Below are 22,388 nucleotides of genomic sequence, written 5' to 3'. Positions count from 1 at the left end.
AAAGTCCACCAAGACTTCAGACCATGATTTGGGTCTGAACGGTGACTTTCCAGGGTCACCAACACACTGCAACCATCTTGCAAGCAACAGAAAAAATCTTAGTGGGAGCTGCTGCTCACGGGGCTGTGATTTTACTATCAGGTCTAGGAGTCACTCTTCAGCATTTGATGCAATTTGTTATGAACCTCAGGATGTTTTTCCAGAGCAGGAAAAATGATGGACTCACACCAGTCTTGCTATAGTATGTAGTAATTCTCCCACAAACCAGTGACTCAAAATTTTGGGGAAGAGACCCTTTTTATGGGGCTACACCACACCTTTCCCCCCCTCCCTCCACCCAGCTATTGCCAGGCATTCTTAAAGGCAGTTTGCCTGTTGCTTTTCAGTAAATTATGCTGTCAAGGGAAAAGCCCTTCTCCTTCATGCCCACCCGTCCAGTCACCTAGAGGAGGAATTTCTGGTGCTCACAGGAACCAGCTCCCTGTCCTGGGTGGGCTCGCAAGAGCATAGAAACAATTCACACCTCAGCAGCTGACCACATTCAGCAGTTACTCTTACCAGCTCATTTTCTACTTCCTATTTTTAGTGTGACTTTTTTTTTCCCCTCTCTCTAAGTGGTGCTCAACATTGATAGGAAACCAAGCAAACGTGCGCTGCAAGTTTATCAGCCTCAGCTCACGTTGGGTCACAGAAATTGCTCCTGCAGCAACACCGTTGATTTTCCACTGGTCATGGGCAAACAAGGTGGGATGGAGCAGAGCACAGAGCTCTTCCGTGTTTCCAACACGAGCAAATAACCACATATGCGCGCACACACACAACCCTCAACTTATTTCTACATTTTGCAGTAGTTCATTGCTTTTTCCACCTTAACACTGAAAATCCTGGGGTGTTGACAGCAGAGCCCTTGTGTGGCAGCGAGAGCAATTCCCACTGTGCAAATAATTCCCAAAATGCAAAGAATTACTACCAAATGGCAATATCTTCTCCCTCACCCCTTGCTGGCAGTGGGACTGTGGGCTCTGTGAAGGGAAGGGAGAGTGGACAGAGCTTTCTCGAGGCAGGCGGCAGGCACAGCAACGTGTATCTGGAGGGGGATCTCAGCACTGCTTTATCTGCTAGGTACCATCAGGCAGTAGGAACTTGTGCCAGCAGTTTTGCCTACGAGCAAAAACAAATAACAGTTCTGTTATTTTCTGTTTTGTCGGCAGAGCGCCCCAGGAAATGAGATTGTCTGTTTTACAATTAGCAACCCATCGGTTGACCAAAGGACATTTTCCACTCTTCCATCCCATGCAGAACCTTGTTTATACCTCCATAAAGTGCACCAGAAGCCAGTTTTGAGTGCTAATTTTCAGCTCAGGTGGCCACACTCCTTGGGCTTTTCACAGCTGTTTTAAAGCGAGAGCATTTTTGTCATCAGAATAGCAGAGGTTTGGCCCCAAAGCATCTGCCAGGGAGGCTCAGCAGGGCTAGTGCTGTCCCAGGGCTCCACTGGAGGGCTCAGCCGCAGGAGCTCAGCTGCTGGCTTTGCTAGTTTGGCTATAAGCTGCTTCATGCTGGATAATTCCTAACAGTAAAACATTCCCATTTTGTGGACCATCATGGTATTCCCGAGAAATACTGGACAATTATAAGCCTCTCAGCAAGTCACTCAGTATGTAAAATGCAAATAATTACAGAAATGATTTTTAAAAGTGATCTTGAGAAAGAGAGCATGAATTGCAGAAAGTTAACAAACTGCATTTTTCAGTGGAGAACAGTTTGTTTACTAATACTGTACAAGAACTGTAACCTTGAAATGTGCCATTGTATGAGTGTTAGAGCTTAAGAGAGAGATTTCTTTTTTTAAGTCAAATATTTGACTGTGGAGGGAGTCACTGTACCTGGATCAGCTACCTGGAGATCTGGTACCTCTCAGAAGCTGTGAAGAAGATKCATAAGATAATATTCCTCTTATATATTTCCTGTGTATATATTGGAATATTAAATCCCACAATGTAATAGACCCACAATAGGAAAAAAATAGATTCAGAGCAGCTATTTGAGAATCCAGCTCTGTGCAGGCACTCTTACTTCAGCGTCAGAGAGATGTCCAGTATTGCACCAACACTATAAAAATGCCCCTATCTCTGTGCACGTCTGGGCTGTTCTTTTGCATTAATGTCACATTTCCCACCAGCTGCTCTCACCCTTTTAGTGTTTCCTATGAGCCCTGTACTAAAGCTCTGCCATTATTTTCAAATCACATGTAAAGCAGATTAAGAGCTTTGCATTTTTCTATGGCATTAATTTTGGAGGAAGGAAGGAAAGAAAGAGTTGCTTTGACACCGTGTGCTTGAGCCCTCATGCAGCCACTCAGGACTCTGCTATMTATCTGAAAAATCCAGAAATAACCACTAAGTAGGAGGGGAAAAAATTAAAATGTAAAAAGATAAATAGTTCCTCAGTCACAGCTCCCATGGCTGTTCATCTCCCAGGTCACTTTGGAGCAATGAGCAGTTGATGACATTACTGATTTGGGATCACACCGTGGGAATGCCCAGCATGGGGACATCTATTCTGCCATCAACTGCAGGGGGATCTAAGGCAAAAAATCCCAGCAAGCACATTTCAGCCAATCCCAAGGGATATAACAARGGTGTTTCTGACACGGGAAAGCTCTTAGGTGGATATGAACCTCTGTCACGCTCCATCCCCAAAAGCTCCAACCTCTGTCCCGCTCCAGCCTCAAACAGTGGTTCACCTCCATGTGGCCATGCACATGGCTGCAGGGCCCATGCAGCTCCCAGCCTGGGTGCTCTTATCAGGGCGGACACATATTGGCCTGGAAGGGAGCACTGGGTGATGGCAATACAGGAGTTTCTCATTCATAACCACTAGGAAATCAGATAAACCCAAACTGCTGCTGGGTCACTTTGCAGTGCCTCGGGCAGTGGGGTGATCACATCCACTGTGCCTTGAAGCTGGGACTCCTCCCACCAAATCATCTTTTAAGACAGAGCTGGAAAAAGAGGGCAAAGGGTGGCAGCAAATGAGAGTGGGAAAAAAGGCAATACTGAGAACAAAAGGAAAAGGGGGACAGTGTTTGAATAATGGTTGGGTTGAACATAAAGAGCACGCAAGCAAAACACCAAGGTGATTTATGCTGGCAGGAGCCTTCAGCACTGCAGATTTGGGTCATGTTATGGGCTTTCTAAGCCTAGTCTTAGAAAAATGCAAATTCATAGCCACAGATGTGCTTGAGATCAGACTCACCTCTGTCTTTGCACTGGCATGCACACGCCAGTGATGGGCACACAGCCTCTCTCTGCTTCTCATGCAGGGGCTGCTCCATCTGCAGAAAGCATCACGCCTGTTCCATGGAGATAAGGAACAAATCTAGCAAGAAATCATTAAGGGTCATTGGGTTGCAGAGAAATCTAATGTTTACTGCTAGCCAGATCACGCAGAAGAGTCACTCCCTGTTTTTTCCCGTGATCAGTCAGCTAGTTCACAGTGAGAGATCTTCACAGGAAAGTCACAGCTTCATCAAATCAAACACAGGCAACAACTTACAGGAAGCCACCAATGATGATCCTGTCTCTACCAAAAACACTAGCTAGATGAGCCCGTCCTTCAGCAAGAAACAAGTCACTTTTCTTTGTGCCTGAAGCTTTCTGCTCCTGGGCTCAGCACAGCTGGAGCCTGCTGCAGTGTGAGAATTTGGCAATTTCAGGGCTGTATACATTAAACCAGTGCCCCATTAGGRTGTGAAAAGCAGCAGAGGTCTGATTGCTGATGCAGCAGCCATACAGACTTCCCTAAAACCTCATCTCAGAGTAACTATTTTTCCACAGTGCAATTTCTCCTGATTATTTCTCCAGAGCAGGTTTAYCAAGGGCATAGAGGGGAGTAAGGGTAGAAATAAAACCCTGTCAGCACCCTCCTCCTCATTGCAGCTCCTGGGCTCCATTTTTGACAGGAGCTACTCAGCCAGCTGCTGCTGCCAAGTGAGAGGCTGGTGCCTATGTGACAAGGCTGAGGGGCAAAGAAAATTAATTCTTCTTCCCTCTGCCAAGCTAATTGACCTGAGATCACAAATTAGAGACTCTGAAGGGAAATGCCAACTCTATGACTAGCACACATTTCCATCTCTGCTCCTTGGCCCACCTCTGGCAAGTCAATCGCTCCACTGCTTTGAAAAGCTTTTTTCCAGTCCAGGCTCTTCTCCCATAGATCTACACTGGAAAAACAAATCTCAGCCCYGCTCCCTGTGCAATGGTAAACATCCTTTTCAGCATGAACATCACCAGTGCCAGAGACTACGTAAAGGCGTCACACCGTGTAGAGTCGGAAGGAGCACCCATAGATCAGGGRACATGAACTAGAAACACAGATGCTGCTGTGAAGACCTCTCCATGGGCCAGATGCACTTCCTCCTATCCCATGTATAAATCAGAGTGCTGTCTTCACACCTCAGTTAATCAAGCCTTTACCTACAGTATTAGTTCTGTATCATCACCAATCTTTTGGTGAAAGAGGTAAAATTACATCAGGGCTTCAGGCCCATGGTGCCTCCAAACCAGCCCAGCTCCCTGTTAGTGCAGGGAAACCCCTCATCAAGGCAAGAGCCTGCCTTTAGAAAACACAATCTGCATTAAAAAAAAAAAAAAAAAAAAAAAAAAAAAAAAAAAAAAAAAAAAAAAAAAAAAAAGAAGAAGAAGAAGTGCATTTTGTCTTTTCCTGCCACATAGAGCCGGGCTCCATAATTGCTCTCATTTTCCATCTCCGGCCCTCAGAAATGGCGTGCCCTGGAGGACTAGCAGTCCCAAGGATGCAGCCTCTCATTTCTGCAGCTCGGTGCTGAGCGTATCATCCACATGCAGAAATCTGTCTTTGCTCAATAAATCAAGCAGATTTTTTCTCCCCCCCCCTATGGATTAAATAACCTGTGTATTGAGTAGAAACATCCTGTCATGGACAGATTGCTTCACATCAAAAATGAGATGATAATGCGCTGCAAGAAAACACAATACAGACTGAGAAAATAAAAATAGTTCTTGTGGAAAAATCCTGATTTCAAATGGGACCTATTAGCATCTACCTGCTGTTGCTTCTTGCTCGCATGAGCTCCCAGGGACAGTCACATCTGGTTAACAAGCTGCACGTTGAAAAGGTRTCTAAAATAGCTGAGATATTCTTAATGTAGGCATTAAGAAGGGATTCAAGATAAAGATCAAGACAGAGACGGATTTCAGTTATTCAGATAGCATCAGACACGTTCAATTGAAAGAACAGAACTGATATAATTTTCCGGAGACAAAACAGGGACCTTGAGCTGCCCAGAGCCTCCGTCATGGCCGAAGGCAACTTTAGCATGAAGGAAGACCCCAAAGCCTGGTCAGGCAGTGAGGAAAGTCAGGAAAAGCTGCTCTGCCGGAGTCTAGGAAGGTTTTCGCCCCTTCCCAGGCTGCCGAGCAGCCCAGAGAGCCAAAACAAACTGCAGGGTGCTCCACCTTCAGCTCCTTCCCTCTCCCCAGGCATCTTCATTGTCCTTTCAGGGAGCAGAAAGAGTGGTACTAGCAGCATCTTGTGCCTTAGCACATAAAAACTAAAGTACTTCTTTATACAAGCCCTAAGTCAAACAGGCAGCTCGGTGCTGTAAGAAAGCATTAAAGCAAAGCGCATGGAGAAGTTTCCCTTTCCTCATCCAGCAGGATCCTCTCCGTGCTCTTGCCTCTAGCCAACAGCACTCACTGGCTTACGGGCTGGCATTGCTTCCACTATCCAAGCAGGCCCAGTTTTCCAGCAAAAGGAGGCTCCAGGCCTGCCTGCTTGCATCCTCGCTTTGGCAACTGTTAAACTTTTTATGTGTTTGCTTGCCTATGTGTGCTACCTGGAGCCTAGCCTCAGGGCAGCAGGGGGTTCCCATCTAATGCTTTGGAGCAGCTTGAGGACTGGCCTGGGAAGCATTCACTCTTGCCCTCCTCTAAGACAGTGTGCAGGAAATACTCTCATTAATTCCTGCTTTTTACCCCATATATTTCATCCAAGTGGCTTAGAGTAGCTTTTTCATGCAAGCACTTGTATTGCTTTTGCGAGAGTTTGATGACTAACTTCAGCCCCCTCCAGCACWCTCTTTCAGTCGCTCACCTGATGCTTTGTTTTAGCAGAAAGTTGCATTAAAATTCTCACAGTGAAAACCTTGCTTCACTGTTTGACACCAACTAGCCTGTCTCTCACTGCAGCAATGCGTTTGTACAAAGACTTTGTTTTATGCGTGCCATATGCCAAAAATCTAAGCACTAAATATTCAAGATAATACAGAACACAGGGATGATTAATGCTCTTCTAACTTGAGGCACCATGTTGTTATCAGTGTCTCTTCTCTCAGAGCAAATGCTCACTACCACCAACATTTTCTGTCCTGAAGGGAAGTAACTCATTTGCAAAATGCTTTGTGTTTAGTATTCACACTGTTGAGTAGCCTCACTGGTGTATTGCTCAGCTCTTTAGCTTAAAAGACACAATTGTACAATGTTTTTTGGAAAGAGGCAGTCAGGCAAATAATTTTATCTGGAAAATCACCTAGCTGTCACAAAAAGATCTAGAAAATATCAACCAAACTGCAAAATTAGCGCTAACGGATGCTTTGGAAAGAGTTCCTAGGAAGTACATATAAAGCAGTTTTCAAAATACATTTAAAATYGGCATTAGTCATTTGTGTCGAGCTCTAACGTGGCCCAAGATGTTGCAATTTAAGAGGAAAGAAAGTTGACAAATGCCTCTAACCACAAATTAACACACTTGATTTTAACATAACAGTCTTTGGTTCCGTAAGCACGAGGCTGACATGCCAGCCTCAGGAGCAGCCCAGCCAGAGAAGTCCTGCTCTGCAGCCTTATTTCAGCATATTTTCTAATTAGAAGTTCCACAGAAAACATATAGCTAACATTGATCATCTCACTTAATCTTTCAAAAGAAACACGCAARTAAAGCTACTCTTCCCTCTTTCGGTGCTGAGTAAAAGGAAAACACCAAACAAAACCGGAATGCCAAAACCCACGAGCTAACGAGATCCGTCGTGTTTCCGGTTGTCCGGTGATTCACGAGGACCCTGCAGTAACTCCGTGCGTACAGCTGGAAGGGTAGTCACGCTGGGCATAAGCGCTGCACGGATACGCTCAGCTGTCTCCTGGTGGCACATAGGGAAGGAAGTGATCCCACTCATCGAGCCCACGCAAGTCCGCTCCGGAGGCAGGACTGAGCTCGGACAAAGGGTTTCCAGACGGCAGCAGCCCAACCCCGRGGACCTTTGGCTCACTGCCGCTCTGCCACCCCCCCTCTTGCCCCCACCAAGGGCTCCTGCTGCCTCCAGCCAGCCGTGAAAACACGTGAAACGGCAAAGACACGGCCACTACCTCCCACCGCTCTCCTCTGGCTCCATGGAAAAATAAAAAAGGGAGCTTCCTCTGATGGGCTTGTAGGGCGAGAGAGAGGGCAGGAGACAGGCTCATTCCTTCTCTGCCCAAAGGCAGGGGACGTCCCCTTTCCTATTTTCCTGTGTAACACAAAGCATTAAGAGGCACATTTGGCCCTTGTCTTTGGCACCATTTTAAGCAAAGCACAATATTCCTCCTGATGAACCCATTTAACAACCCGTAACACCTTATTAGCCTTATAAGAATTAAGAGTGTTTCAATTAAAATGAAACTTCATTTTTAATCAAAATTACATGTATTACCTCTCAGCCAGGATCTCAAAATCTTGCTCAAGAATATCATACACTATTTGAACAAATGAGCTGAGGTTATAGCCTGCAAGTCTAGATCTCACACTTGATATGAAGTCTGCACAAACTTGGGCTTCTTATAAACCTCCCCGCTTTGTGCTGGGGAAAAAAAAAAAAAAAGATCACAGAACAACAAAAAGTAGTTTTTAGTTTTAAGATTTTTGAGGTACAAGAAGGAATAAAAAGGCAGGTTAAATGGAGTTCACAGGAATCTAATCTTTAATTAGGCTTTGAAATAAATGCCTGATCTCACACATACTTTGCAGTTAAAACTCAGCATTCCTGAAGGGAGTTTTGCTGCCTAATCCAGCAAGCCTCCTCCTCCCTCGCTCCTAACATACAATATATTTCTTTCTATCAAATCATTGAGCAAATGGGAATTATTCAAAGGGTTCCCGTTAAACAACAGGCTTGCTTTGAAAGAACCACAATGTAATGGGCACTGTGCTAAGTGCTGGCGTACCGTCTCCAGTAAGAAAATACACGTTGTTGATCATAGTCTTGAATATTTATTATGAGAGGTGAAAAACTGACATCATTGGTTTCTGTAACTTTCTGGAGATTAGGGAGCTTATTGTTAAATTTAAGAGACCAGCTTGCAAACACATAGAGCTTCAAATAAACAAAAGTTTAAGAAACTAATAGGAGTAGTAGACTGGTTGTCTGCTCAATAGCTTATAGCAGCTTGGTATTTGATCTAGAAGATCCAAGATTTTGATCAAGAGTAAACAAAGTCTTTATTGTACTTACATTGCATTGCCCATATTTAAGTTTCGAAGTTTAAGTTGCTTCAATTATTTGTTTCCATTTACATTTTTAAAGGACAGCTGCAAAGCTGAAGCATGCTGGGGGTATCTTCCAAGGTGAGAGGTTTCCAAACCACRGCACCAACCACACATTCACATGCAAAAAGTTTAAGCTCAGCTCCCTGTTATTTCCAGGCCTTTTCAAGTCTAAACCTAGTTTTACCTGTCTTCTGCATTTTTACTAGAATTTTGGTGTATACAGGCAACAAGGGCTAATAAGAGGGAGTGTTCCTCTTACACAGGCTAACTTCTTGTTAAAAGGGACATGTATTTCACTCAGCTTTGCCTCCCGGCAAATAACTTTTAACACTATTTCCTTAAGATCAGTATTTGAAGGACACAGTAGGATTTAGCTGTTTGTGGAAAAACACACAGACACACAACATTAAAGTTCTTCTGTATGCTGGGTTAGCACACAATCTATACATTTAAGTTTTTAAGTCTTTCCCTAAAATACAAGTAAACTAAGTCTGATGAGCCAATCCTTGCCTTAAAAATTTTGCTCAAAGGCCCTCAAGGGTGGACTATTAAGGTATATAAAGAAAAAAAAATTGCTTCTCTTTCTTCCATTCAAATATAAAAGTTACTAAAAACTAATTTTCAAATTACAAATTAACAGCAAAAACACACACTTGCTTTAAATAAGGTCGCAGACAAAATGCAGCAAACTGATAGTTGTTTTTACTGAGAAACAGCAAGCAGTCCTATCTTCAGGCCACAGGAAAAACTAATTTAAAGATCTGATACTGGAGAGAAAAAAAAGCCTCTCAAAGACTGGCTGGACAATTACTTGGTAAGACAAGAGTCAACGCACACACAGGTTCACATGCACTATCACTCCCTTTATTCTATGTGCATGCAGGCAGATGCAGTTTGGGTTTTGCTACCTATCATTTCCAGGACCCATTTGTTGGCTTGTTTGTTTGTGGTTGGAAGTCAGCCGCTTCTGCACAGAATTCTGCAAATGAGAGATTTTTTACCATGCGTACAAAACATACATGCTTTCTTGCTTGTACGTGCCTCATCTCCCCCAAGCTAACATTGTTTTCCCCTTGTTTTCATGACTATTCCATAAGAATCCAATTACTTTACAATCCTCCTTTAAAGCCCTACAAAAAAAAATATATATATATATATATATATATATATATATACACACACTTCTGTAAAAATCTTCCCTCAAAGTTGATCGTGGTAAGACTGCTGGTCCGCTGGATGGCACACTACTGCACATCCCATCACCTGTGCTGTCCCTTCACTTTCTCATAGCCCTGGCCTGTCTGAGCATTTGTACACTTGAGCAGTATATTCTGCTCGCACTCCACCTACAGTACTGGGTCCTGGTTCATAATCCTCCTATGCTCACAAGAAAGACCACATCTGCATACAGTTTGTATCAGAAATTCATCCTGATCTTCCATAAAGAGTAAATAGGCAAGCACATGCGGACAAGAACAAGGCAAAGGTAACAGTTTGTGTAAGAGCAGGAATAACGAGGCCTGACTAAAGGGCCAGTGAGGTTTCGGCAGGTCCTTAATGAGAATCAGGAGAGCTTCTTGTAGGCTTTAATGGCGAGGTCAGTAATCAGTGGCACACGCGTAGATCTTGAAGACAGCCTGAGCGGTACTGGGTCTGCAACAACTTGAACGACAGAGGCAGGCATCTGCTTGCAGCTCCTGCTGAGCTGTGAATGGAGAAAGTGCCTGGGCTCCCTAAAAAGCCAGCAACGGTATCTCACATCTTTTAGAAGCATATTTGGTAGATGTTTCGAACACTAGACCGCAATACCTTTTCCCCAGGAACTCACCAACATGAACTAAGAGCAGAGTATCTCTTCTTATCACAAGCAAAAAAGTTCACTGCTTTCTTGTTCTCCGTTGTGGTATTTTAGATGCTCACATGTCTTCACAGTTATCGAAGACACTCATGAGGAAACACTATCTCACAACTATTTAATCTGGCCAAAGTTGTACATACCATATATTAATAAGACGCAAGAAAATGGAATTCTAAGGACTATGAAGAACATTCAGTCAAGCTAGTCCATTTATTTAGCCTGCAACAGTTAGGTTTTAATTAAGAGAAAAAAAAACACTGAGCAATATATAAAATAAATACTGGAAGTGACATAAATTTCCCTTCATATGGATAAAATTTACTGGAGACAAAGGTTAGAAAAGATAAAATGTTTCCTAGTTGGAAGAACATGCCTCAAGTTTCTTAGAAAAATTCTCCTAGATCAACAGATTCCCTTGAAAGAAACAATTTTCATACAGCACTACATTTGGAAACCGAACCATATGCTGAAGGGAGAAAGGTAAGGCAGGAAAGTTATATTTACACACAGGACAAGCAATACAAACCACAAGCTGGACATTCACACGTACATTTAAATTTTATACCATTAGTGTAGGTGTGCTACTAAACTGGACGGCTCTCAGTTTTTCACAAGGTTATATTACTGCGGGCTCTAGCTGGGAAGTGTTGAACTGTAGACACTTTAGTTCTGCTAATCAGTATGGAAGCTGTCCTACAGTATTGGTTTCGACAGGTATCATTTTAATATCGCACATTTCCTTTCAAGAAAAGAATTCATATGAATGGACACAGTTTTGCTCTTAGCCTCTCCATTCTTGTTGGAAGAAGACCCACCATTTCCTTACTGAGTTCTAGCTCAGTTTCAATGGCACGGACAGCATCTGGATGCTTCTCACAATAATCTACCAGAAATGTGTAATATTCCAATGATGTCTGCATATTTTCCAGCTGCTTTTTGCCATCCGAAGTAATGAGTTTACCATATAGCCGGGCAATATGAAATTTGGCCACCATGGCAGGGCGAAGAACGTCTTCCTCAAGCTCTTTGGGAAATACCTTATCTGGGTTTCTCAAAGAATCTAAGAAGAGTTCATAATACTTTATTGCTAACTGCGCTAGAGAATTGATCTTTTTTATTGTATGGGAGTCTAGCTCTTCTAATCTGTTACCAATAGCTACCTTTAAATCCATCATCTCATAGTAGGTGTCTGCTAGTTCAAACTGAAGCTGCCTACTRATCAACAGATAGTACTGCGGATTCAAGTCTGCATAAAGAGGCTCCAGCATGTCTACTCTACGCTTATGCATTTTGCAACGTCGCTCATAGTCTTCTTCAAAGAAAGCAAGTACCTTAAACAGAGCACTGTGATCCTGAACAATTTCAATATGGTCAGTAACATAACCATCAACCTGAAAGAACTCTTTTGCTTCCTGAACATAGTTCTGACCCACTAGGAAGATTTCTCTGGCTTCTTGAAAATCTAAAGGATATGCACTGCTCACTTTCTCCTCCATGGCTAAGACAGAATCACATATCTCACTAGTCCCAAAAAGGACAGCTTTTTTCCTGCCATTCTCTTTTTCATCCTCCTCTTTTTTCCTTTGGGCTTTAAGTTCCAATTGCCTGTCAGGATCCAGCTCTCCTATGTTATCCTGAAATGAGAAAATGCATTAATTAAAAACGCATGTGGTTAAAGAGAAAGACTTCGGCAAAAGCTTTTTTAATTATGGGCTACCTTTCAAATACAAACTGATAAGCAACAAGACRGAAAAGATGACATGTTGGCATATTAAACCTTATATTCACTAAAAGTCATGTAAATTACATTTTTACAGAATTGAGAATGTAAGATTTAAATACAGACAGATCATTTACGTTTCTCTACCCTGTGCAACAACAAAGCCAAAACAATAAATATAAAAAGCCAAAAGACCCTGCTTCTGAAAGCATTTCAGTACATACTGAATGTTAAGCACTTGACATAAATGAAAATACCAGCACACAAAACTGAGATAATGTTCTTACTACCAGTTTAATAAAAAGTCATCTGCCAAATCAAGCCACAAGAAATTACAAAAGAGAAGAGGGCCATCTGTGAAGTTTCTATACAAGCTGTGCACTGATCAYGCTACAGAACTGATCTCCTATCCGTACTTATTTTTAAGTGCTGCATTGAAGTCAAAGCATACTATGAAACATGTACTAGGTTTCAAGTACCTACTGCCTTATTGGTTGGGCAATGGTTTCTCATTTGCTACCAGTTATGAAGTGATTCCCACTACAAACATCAAAATTGACTGTATTTGTTTTTAAACAACAGCAGTTACAGCATAAATTTTCAGTTACCTCAAGTAATTTCCGAGCACTTTGCAAAAGATTCAGGCAATACTTAATCCAGCATCTTGCAATTTCAGCTTTCCTCTGTCGAAGGTCCTGTTGGTCTTGCTCTGTTTCACCTAGTAAATGGACATCAATACATAAAAAGCTTGAGACAACTTGAGCATTCCAGTAATAACCTCACATGTTACATGCAAAGAATACATGCTACTTACATTTATCAGGATTCATTTTTCCTCACTGTGAGATAGAAATAAGCTCTTCTTGTTAGTTCATATAATAATTCTGTTAACTGTCATTGTGGTAGAAACCCATATAGATTGGCATGGATTTGTCATGCATGTATTCCTCAAAAAAACAGACCATAATATATGTTTAAAAAGAACTCTGATCTTGGAGGTGTTCAACTGGAAAAATTCCCTCTGTAATAACTGAAAGGAAGAAGGATGATCTATTTTCCGAGGTTCAGCTGCTTGCCAAGTAATTTCTGTTACTGCATAGCTGTTCCCCAAGATAATCAGGGTATTTGTCTCAAAACAGGCCTCAGACTTGCTACCAGAAAAAGGAATGAAGTTAGGGGAAACTGCCTGTGGTTTAYCTACCTTGTCACAACATAATACATGTTAGTCTGCAACTTCTGTATTTTTCTCCCTGCAATCTCCCCACTATATATCACAGTCATAACTAGCATTGCTGATGTCTCGAGATTATGTTTCAAGAAACCAAATGGACCAAGGAGAACCAACTTCCCAGTCTCTAAATAGGAGGTGGCGAGTTAGCTGAAGGATGAGGGGAGGCTAGCACTTCCTGACTGCTAAATAAAAGGCAAGCTTCAGACTCAGATTCACTAGATTCAATGTATTTCATTGCTGCCAATCAAGTTGTTCTTATTAAGAATAACTGTTGCTAGAAAGGGTCCTTTATTAAATAGCTGTGTTTTACACACAGATTCACATGCCAGAGTGAATCCTATTAATGTACTTGAGAGTAGCACCGACTGAGTAATTAGTCCTTCTGAAACTGAATTACTGTCGGTATTAYGACAGTAACACTGAGTGCACGTTAGTCTTTCTGAAACTTAGAACTTTCTGCACAGTGACCTTCATGTTGCCAGCCCAGCTCTCTGTACCATGAAAAGGAAGGCAAACAGAAACAGGCACTCCATTGAAACAAATACAAGTATCACTACTCTCACTTAGTGTGGGAGGAAGTAGAGATAAAAAGTTAACTGCCCTGCTCCGAAAAGACAAAAGAAATCTATAAAGCAAAATTTAAAGTAGGATTTTTATCCTACTTTAATAAGTAAGTTCAAGCCTACCTCTAGGCTTGAACCTGAATCAGTCATCGTAACAGCCTGTGTGTTTCTACATGCCTAATGAAAACTTAACCTCATTTTTTAGTTTAACAAACATCAATAAACTCAGACAACTGTGCTGTCAGCTAGCTATGAAAGCCTATAAACATGTGTTTTCCATAAACTAAAAGACGACTTTTGGACATTGTCCTCAAAGCACTTAAATAGCAGGAAAAGGCATCTCAATAGTTCTTCATTTCTGGGCTAAAAGAAATACCAAAAGCAGTGAAATTAATGTACTGTCACTGACCTTCAATTAAATAGAACAGTTGTGTCCATTGAGGTTATATTTTAATCTAAAATAGCATCAATGGATTCAAGAGCTTGTATTCTAAACAGCTCATACCCTTAGAAGTTAAACAGTGAATATATTGGTTAAAGTCAGTTTTGAACTCCCACCCTGAGGCTACTCTGAATACTTGCCCACTCTCCATGAGGTTAAGGTCTATTCACTTGAAGCTTTCAGTTGTCCAAGACCTGGAACATGAAAAGCTTTGCTGTAGATAAGCAAAGCCTAAATCTACAACAGATGATTTATTCTGAGCACAGACAGTCATCACATAGCCACAAGCCCTTAAAACTGTGGTCTGTCTTTAGAAGTTTGCTTTATTGATCTTGATGCTGAACTACAAAGTTGTTCCTTTACATCAATACTCAAAATAACAAGGATGGTACCTAAACTTTCAAAAACAACCATTAATGAGGCTGCAATATCCAGTGCAAAAGACAGTACAGGTACTCTCCAAGTTTGGGGTTTTTAAAAGCTGCGGTTTCCCTTATCCTTTTAAAACTATTGCCAAGAAGTATCTGTTTCATTTCATTGAATCATTGCCTCCARTCATTTAGAAGCAAGGTTAAACTGTGTTTTAAGTACATATACAAGGACAAGTGGGTGAATAGAGACGCTCCCACTACTGAAAAGCATACTGCTGTAAATTTCAGTTTCTAGTATATGACATTTTCATGGTAAATACAAACCTTTTCTGACTCTCTCTGAAGCATCTGCAACAACCACTTGCATTTTTCCTCAGTTTACACATAGCCAATCTCAAGCTGCAGTAACAGTAGCTCTTAAAAGACATTGTTCTGTCTTATTGTTAATAGAAAAGATTTTAAAAAATTAGAATTGGAATAAGCTTTGGATCATTGTTAGACTTCACTTTTAACATATATATTAGTGATGTTTAATTCACAATATGTAATTTAAAACTTTTATATAAACTTACTGTCTTCAGCAGATGGAACCTGTCCAGCTTGGCTAAAGATGACATTGGCTGCTGCTAAACAGTGTCGGGACTCCATAAAGCATTGCTGAGAGGAACAGAAATGGCAGTGTTTATCGCTGGTCCTGAGCAGCCCAAGCACTACTGCTCTCAGCTGGGCTAGAGCCCTCATCTTGGATAGTTAAGGTATGTGAACACAAGGGAAATTACAGGATTGAGAAGCTTGAGAGCATGCTTCCCTGGTCACTGGAAAAAAAGATGCAATTTTTTCATCTACTATTGAATATAGTATTTTCTAACCAACCATTCCTCTTTCTACCACAACCGCAATAGCAACCCTTGCTTTTGATATTAGATACATACATTGTAAACATTTCCACACTGTTCTGATCTAAGCTACTGTCACTTCCTGACATTGTATGGTAAAGATTGTATCACGGGGTGTTAGAACAAGCTGGACATACAAGTCAATGTTACGAGCCAGATTTAGGTTCCTTTACTCATATTCGGCAGTGTGTTATTTAATGATTTGGTCCTACCAATGCAGCAAAAAAGATGCAGAAATTACAAATTACTACTGAAATGAGCATTAACTGACTTGGGTACTGCAGAAGGCCCTTAAGCATCAGAAAACAGCACCTGAATAATCTGGAGTATGAAAATCTCTTAAAAAAAATAATAATAAGCATTTCCTAACACAGTGGGCTATTCAGAGCAGGTAAGCTTCACTTACTAAAATTTACTTACATGCATCATGTCACACATCGCTACTGAAATGTTTATTAACTATAGAGCTCTTGTATCTACTCCCCTGTTCACTTCCCCTGTTGTCATCATACCAACACAGCAAAGCACAACCACTACATCTACTTCAGAAAAAAACTAATAGATGTTTCATGTCAGAAAACAATTTGYGGTTTTACAGGAGGACATTTTTAACTCAAGAGGGAGCCCTGTCTCAAAGAGCTGTTTAAACAACCATCTTACTTGATAGCTACATTTATATAACATAACTACAGCAGAAAAAGATTAAGTGTAGTACCTTAGAGAGATAATACTGTGACAAGGTAGCAGCATTGAGTGCCCATTCTACCGGGGAGTAGCCACTATACTCGAGCTGTCGTTTAAGAGTGGTATGGCAATACTGAGCGGCCTTCTCAATCATCTCTAGGTGTTGGTAGACTTGTGCCAGATAATACAAAGTGTGAGTATAGGTCTTCTCAAATCTGGAAAAAAAAAACCAAACAAACAACAAAAAAAACCCAACCTCTTTAGATCTTTTTTTTTTCCCTTAAATATTCTCTCAACAGCATACCAAGGGTTTTTTTGGACTGATATGCACCCACCTTTTTGATCTTTCTTGGTCTGTGAGTTTTTCTTCTTCTGTCATGAAATGTTCACTGGGATCCAAGGGAGGATTTCCATCCTACAAGAGAGTATCGGGTATAGCCAGTAAGGTACATTGCTTTAGTTTTGTGACACAGTGCTCCCTCTCCTGGCTGCAGACCACTTATTTTTCAATCCTGAATTCTTCAAAACGTCACATAATGCTCCAGAGATGTGACAGTTGGCTATAGATGTAATTCCACAAAACACAAAGATTTAAAGGAAAAAGTACCTCAGTTGCACAGAGAATTATAAGGTTTTTCAGTTTGTAGAAGACTCTTGCTTATGTACTTTTAAATCACGTGTCTTTAGCTTGGGCAATAACATGACAGTTTTTGCATCGTATTTTTTTTAAGCATCAATTTAACACAAAGCACATCTTCAAGTGTGAAATATCTGTCCAGTTGCACTAATCAGTAACAAGAAAATATCCTGCAGGAAGCACTGTCAGCAACATTAAGTGCAGAGAGCACTTAGCAGACCTGCTGTAAAGGCTACTCTTGCCAAAGTGAAATGCCACTGTCAAATGAGTCCCTTTATTTATAGGCTGGTGAGATCATTGTCTCATCCATATATTTGAGTAAATACGTCTTTGGAGGAGGAAAATTACTCTCTCTCTCGATATAAGGTAGTATCCATAGGCAAGCACTTAATGATGCAAACTATTTCATTCAGAAGGACTTGTTYTTTAAAATCAAGCGAATGCTGATACAGATACATTTTTATAGATAAACACCAAATAGTTTATTTTTCCTCATATAAGAAGAGCTGAAGGTAAGACATATAGGAAGCAACTTATAAGAAGTAACTCTGAATTTAAATTTCTTTTTGGTCACTCTAAGACAACATTTTCCGAGATAAACCCAGAAGAACAATAACTATACATCTTTCAGTAATGCTCTGTTCAACCTTGCCTTAGAACAACTACCAATAAACAAGAGTTGCAGTCAGCCAAACTGGACAGTCCAGTAGATTAACGCCACTTAGRRCAAAGTTTTGTTAGTCTGTGCATATCTAATTTCCTTTGTAATTGTGTACAATTTCAGACACCAATTCCAAAACACCTCAGTTAAAGGTGTATTTCTAAGGTGGCTTTTTTGTCTTACACATTGCATCCTGAACAATGTCTATTAGCAGCACAGCCCAGCTGAGTATGCTACCTTGCTTGCTACTTTAAGTATGCAGGATAATTGCTAGATCATAAAGACAAAAACTTCAGCTGATAATAGCTTCTATATGGGTACTTAATTCTCTTTTATTTCCATCTATTGACCTCAAAATACATTACAAAATACAACTGGAATCATCATCTGCATGTAAAGAATTAGCCAACCTGGGCACAGATTGATTTGTCCAAAACATCTCAGAATCCTATGGGAAAACACAGAAACCAGATCTCTAGGTGCACAGCACGTATCTTTTTCTGTACTATCCTCTTTCCAATGTAAGAGCATCAAGAGACAAAACAAAACACTGCTCCCAAAGCTCTAAGAGTCTGAAGAACTATGAATCAAGATAAAATTTATATAAAACATGATTGACATATTCAAGTTGTTCGTTATACTTCAGGTAAGAACAGGAATACAAATTGAATACAAGTCTTTCTACTGCTATTTCTTTCCTAGACCAAGAGATAATCAGGTGACAAACAAAAAGCAGCCCAGAGAAATATCTCTCGTAAGATGAGAGGGACAGGAGTGGGGGCAGAGAACACATTCGCTTGAAAGGCAAGTAAAGATGTTCTCTTATTTGTTCTCATAAAAAAAATCCTGTGGGGCACAACTTTTTTTTTAAATGAAAATATTTTGTTCATATTAAAGTGGTTCTGAAAACAGATGTGATAAATTAACGTGATAGTAGGTGGGTAAGCTAAACATACCAGAAAAATGTAGATTCTTAGACCATCCTTTAAACTTTGAGCTTTTTTGTTTATATCTCATTAGTTTTCAAGACTTGACTTCATAATCCCCCACCTTGTTTTCTGTAGAGATACAAAGGCCTATAATATATACTCTCAGACCTTCSAACATGATTTGCAGTATACTCTGACAAGACTAGAGGTGATATTCCTGACACTAATGAAGAAAAAAMAACTGATATGCTAGACTAAGACCCATTTCTCCTTCTTTTATTCACAGATCAATCTTCTGATGATCGATCTGTGAATAAAACCCTCCTCTAGAGCCTTATGCCTTTAACCATGCTGAGAAAGAGCTCTGCAACTCCCCTCTTACAAGCAGACTTTCATTAGCCCAAATTCCTGCTCATAGGAGTTCAGCACTCACAAATTTTCACTGTACTACATTAAACAGCTTTCCTAACACCAAGATGTCATTACAATAACTAATGAGTTCTAGAAAGGAATTACCAATGCAAACTCAAAGCATTCAGGAGCAGAAAGCAAAAGGATCTTTTAAGTCTTCCCAAAATAATGTTTTCTTTTAAGATCCTTGGTTTTGCTCTACTTGCTTTAGGGATTATTATTAATAATAATAATAAGCCTCCTAACTTGTAAGGTAGCTACAGCCAGTAAGTAAACAATTAAATCTGGTGCCAGGAAAATGTYTCAGTTATTTAACAGTCTACTAAAGGTTCCCAGATGGGAATGCTTCCTGATAACCTAAAAATGGAGAATGCTAAGAAACATATTCTTATTTGTATAGTCTGTGAATGACGTATGTTGACACGGTTGTACAAATGCTAACAAAGTTCCAACACTCTCACAAGGAACTCTGTATTTACAAGCCGTAAGCAGCAAGACAAGCTGTTTCCTCTCCTCCTCTTTTTTTTTCTTTGCAGATTATGCCAAATTAAGTTGGGAATTTGTATTTTTCAATAATGATACATGTATTTGCATATATATCATCTCAAATGTCAACTGAATGTTAAATTAGCCCCTTAAACAGCCTTCTCAAACTGATCCTTTCGGCTTTCCTCAGTTCTGTCTTTTCAGGGAAACTTGACAGAAGCACAATAAAGCTACCACAAAAACAGACTTTTGCTGTAGTTCTTATAAAAAAATCCCAACCTTTAGATACAACTATGTTTGACTACATAATGTCCTGATATATAAGCAATAAATAAATAGAAGTGATAAAAATGTGACAAGCAATCTAAAATGGGATTATGATAATCATGTTCATATCCCTTAACCAGGCAGCAAAGCCCCAGGAGGAACATTCAGTAGCCATTACCTAACAACACATACGGGTAACTCTACCAAAAATTAACCGTTTCAACTAAATTCAAAGTTAAAATGTGAAGTATTTGACAGCATTATTTAATCTGTGGAAATATTAAGATAATATCAGTTCAATTTCATAATGTCTGAGGCAAGAGCCAGAATCTTTTAGTGATGTTGGGGAACCCAAAAGCATAAACAAGCTTTGCTGGGTGTAAGAAGCAAAAAATGAACATCCAGAATTAATTAAGGAGAAAGTCTGTAGAGAGATATAGTATCTTTACTTAGATCAAGTGATGAAGAGGGTGGAAAATATATGGACAAGCTTTTCAGTACAAGTGTTTTCTCCAGATCCATTATTTCTCTAATAATATTAAGCTATCATGGCTACAAAGACTATGCTGCAGCAGGAACTGACTGGTAAGGACTGACCTATTGTAAAACTTTCCTGAGAATGATCTGTGCTCTAAACTAAGTTAACGTAAATTCTGAACTGTAATTTCATGAAACTAGGTTCTGTCCAACCTTTATGGCTGTCCTGAAACAAAGAATACAGCAGCTCCTTTTTTCTAAGGACACACATTTTTAGTTTGTTTAGAAGTTGTCCCTGAGGCAATCGGCATAGGAACAGCTTGGCAGTGCGTGTAAAGGAAGTCAGGCTAAAGGGAGTCTGTTAATACAGGCCAGAACTAACAGCTCGGAAGGTTGTTTAAAATGCACRAAGGGTTTGTTTGTTTGTATAACTGTCTTTTTGAAAAGGAACTGAACTATTTTGCCTCTAATACAATACCAAACAGTCAAAGCAAACCCATGGCAAACACTATACAGTTCTATTTCCATTTCTTGCTGAAAGCAATGGTTGGATGCTTTACTACATTTCCAAAATAAGGTTAAGAACAGTCTTAATTAAGAGCCAAATTCTACCTGGCTTTAGTTTTGGATTAACAACTTAAAAAGCTTTCAATTRTTATTTTTGAGCAAAATTATTTTTCTGAATAAACCCATTCTGGAATTAGCAAGTACCGCTTCCTCCTGCGCTAGCAGTACTTACCACATCAGTTTTCAAAAGTAACAGAGCAACCAGCACAGAGCTCAGAAACTCAAGTTTCACCGAGACGTTTTTCAAAGATTACTGTGTCACATGAAACGTCTCCTGGAAGATGAAAGCTTGAAAATCTCCGTAAAAAAGCAGTCTTCAGGGCAATCAATAGCTTTCTCTGTTCGAGAGAACTCAACATAATTCAACATAGTCACTAGATGCTGCTGTCAAACAAACAGCAAGAGTGTCATTTATGTGTAAAGAAAGATCTGCCAAAATGTTAATGAACACAGTACCTCTTTCATGTATTGATTATACAAGGCTTCTGCGGATTCCAAGTACGATTGTGCAGTTTTGATTTCATCCCTTTCAGACCAGAGGATGCCGAGACTGTTCTAAACAAAAAAAAAGGGGGGGGAGGAATAGTTCCTGTTACGTTCAATTTACATTTACACACTTTCGCCAAACAATGTGTCARTCTTCATCCTGGTATATATGTTATTCTAGTACAGTGGAGCTAGAGGGCAAAATTTGACTCATCCAATTTATCTCAAGTTGGTTTAAGAGGAGGGCTCTCAAACACAGGCAAATTCATACAAAACCCACCTCACTTAAACTGTGATCTTTTGTGCTTACTCTGCTAAATTAGGACCTGTGTGTTCAAATAAGAAGTTTTTTCCACATAGCTCTGCATCTGGTTCRTGCAAAATTTAAACCATAAGCAGTATCCTAAGAACCACCACGGAATTAGAGAACTCCAGAGAACACARCTTCAGAAAAGCTAGAGGCCAACGCCGCCCCCGTCCAGTTCCACCCGCTTCGTTAGCCTCAAGGGGAAGCACCACGCAGCACGACGCTTCCCATCAGCGGAGCGGCTCCGCGCAGCGCAGGGACGCGCACGGGCCGACGGCAGGAAGAACCAACGCGCCCCGCCCCGCCCCGCCCCGCCGCCGCGGCGGGCGCAGCCCGCGCCGCACGCACCTGGGCCTGCACGCAGAGCGCGACGGCGGCGCGGGAGAGGCGGTGCGGCTGCAGGAGCCGCGCGCAGCGCGCCAGGTGCTCCTCGCCGGCCGACAGCTCCTCCGTGTCCGCGTGGTTGACGCCCAGCTCGTACTCCAGCACGGCGCGCCGCACGGCCCGCAGCCCCGCCTCGCCGCCCGCCTCGCCGCCGCTCAGCAGCTGCTTCACCTCCTCCAGCAGCGCCCGCGCGGCGTACTTGGAGCGGTACGGCTCCGTCTCCGGGTCCCGCCGCGACTCCACGGCCGACAGCGCCCGCGCCCGGCGGAACTTCTCGCACGCCGCCGCCCACCCGCCGCCGCCGCCGCCCGCCGCCATCTTCCCGCCGCCGCCGCCAGCCCTCCCGCGCCGCCCGCGTGACGCCCGCCGGCCAATCAGGCCGCGGCACCGCCCCCCGGGGCTCCGCCGTGCTCACGTGTTCTGCCGTTTCCGGCCCCGCCCCGGCGCGGCAG

The 22,388-nt window shown here is 41.5% G+C and overlaps 1 protein-coding gene across 1 annotated transcript; it reads right to left on the bottom strand.

Moving 5' to 3' along the window:
• Positions 1-8,260: 8,260 nt before the first annotated feature.
• On the bottom strand, positions 8,261-22,277 carry KIFBP (kinesin family binding protein). Its single transcript, XM_085305553.1, has 7 exons — positions 21,901-22,277; positions 21,216-21,314; positions 16,660-16,739; positions 16,356-16,539; positions 15,317-15,401; positions 12,746-12,855; positions 8,261-12,051 (listed from the first exon to the last, which is right to left on the bottom strand). Exons 1-7 carry the CDS (start codon positions 22,252-22,254, stop codon positions 11,173-11,175), a joined length of 1,791 nt encoding a protein of 596 aa, XP_085161679.1. The 5' UTR covers positions 22,255-22,277; the 3' UTR covers positions 8,261-11,172.
• Between the last annotated feature and the right edge of the window lie 111 nt (positions 22,278-22,388).

Source organism: Rhea americana, unplaced genomic scaffold (genome assembly GCF_003343005.1).
Source record: "Rhea americana isolate MKP2758 unplaced genomic scaffold, rheAme1 scaffold_222, whole genome shotgun sequence".
Lineage (NCBI taxonomy): Eukaryota > Metazoa > Chordata > Aves > Rheiformes > Rheidae > Rhea > Rhea americana.
The sequence above is the reverse complement of the archived record's forward strand: the minus strand, read 5'-3'. Positions and strand labels throughout refer to the sequence as shown.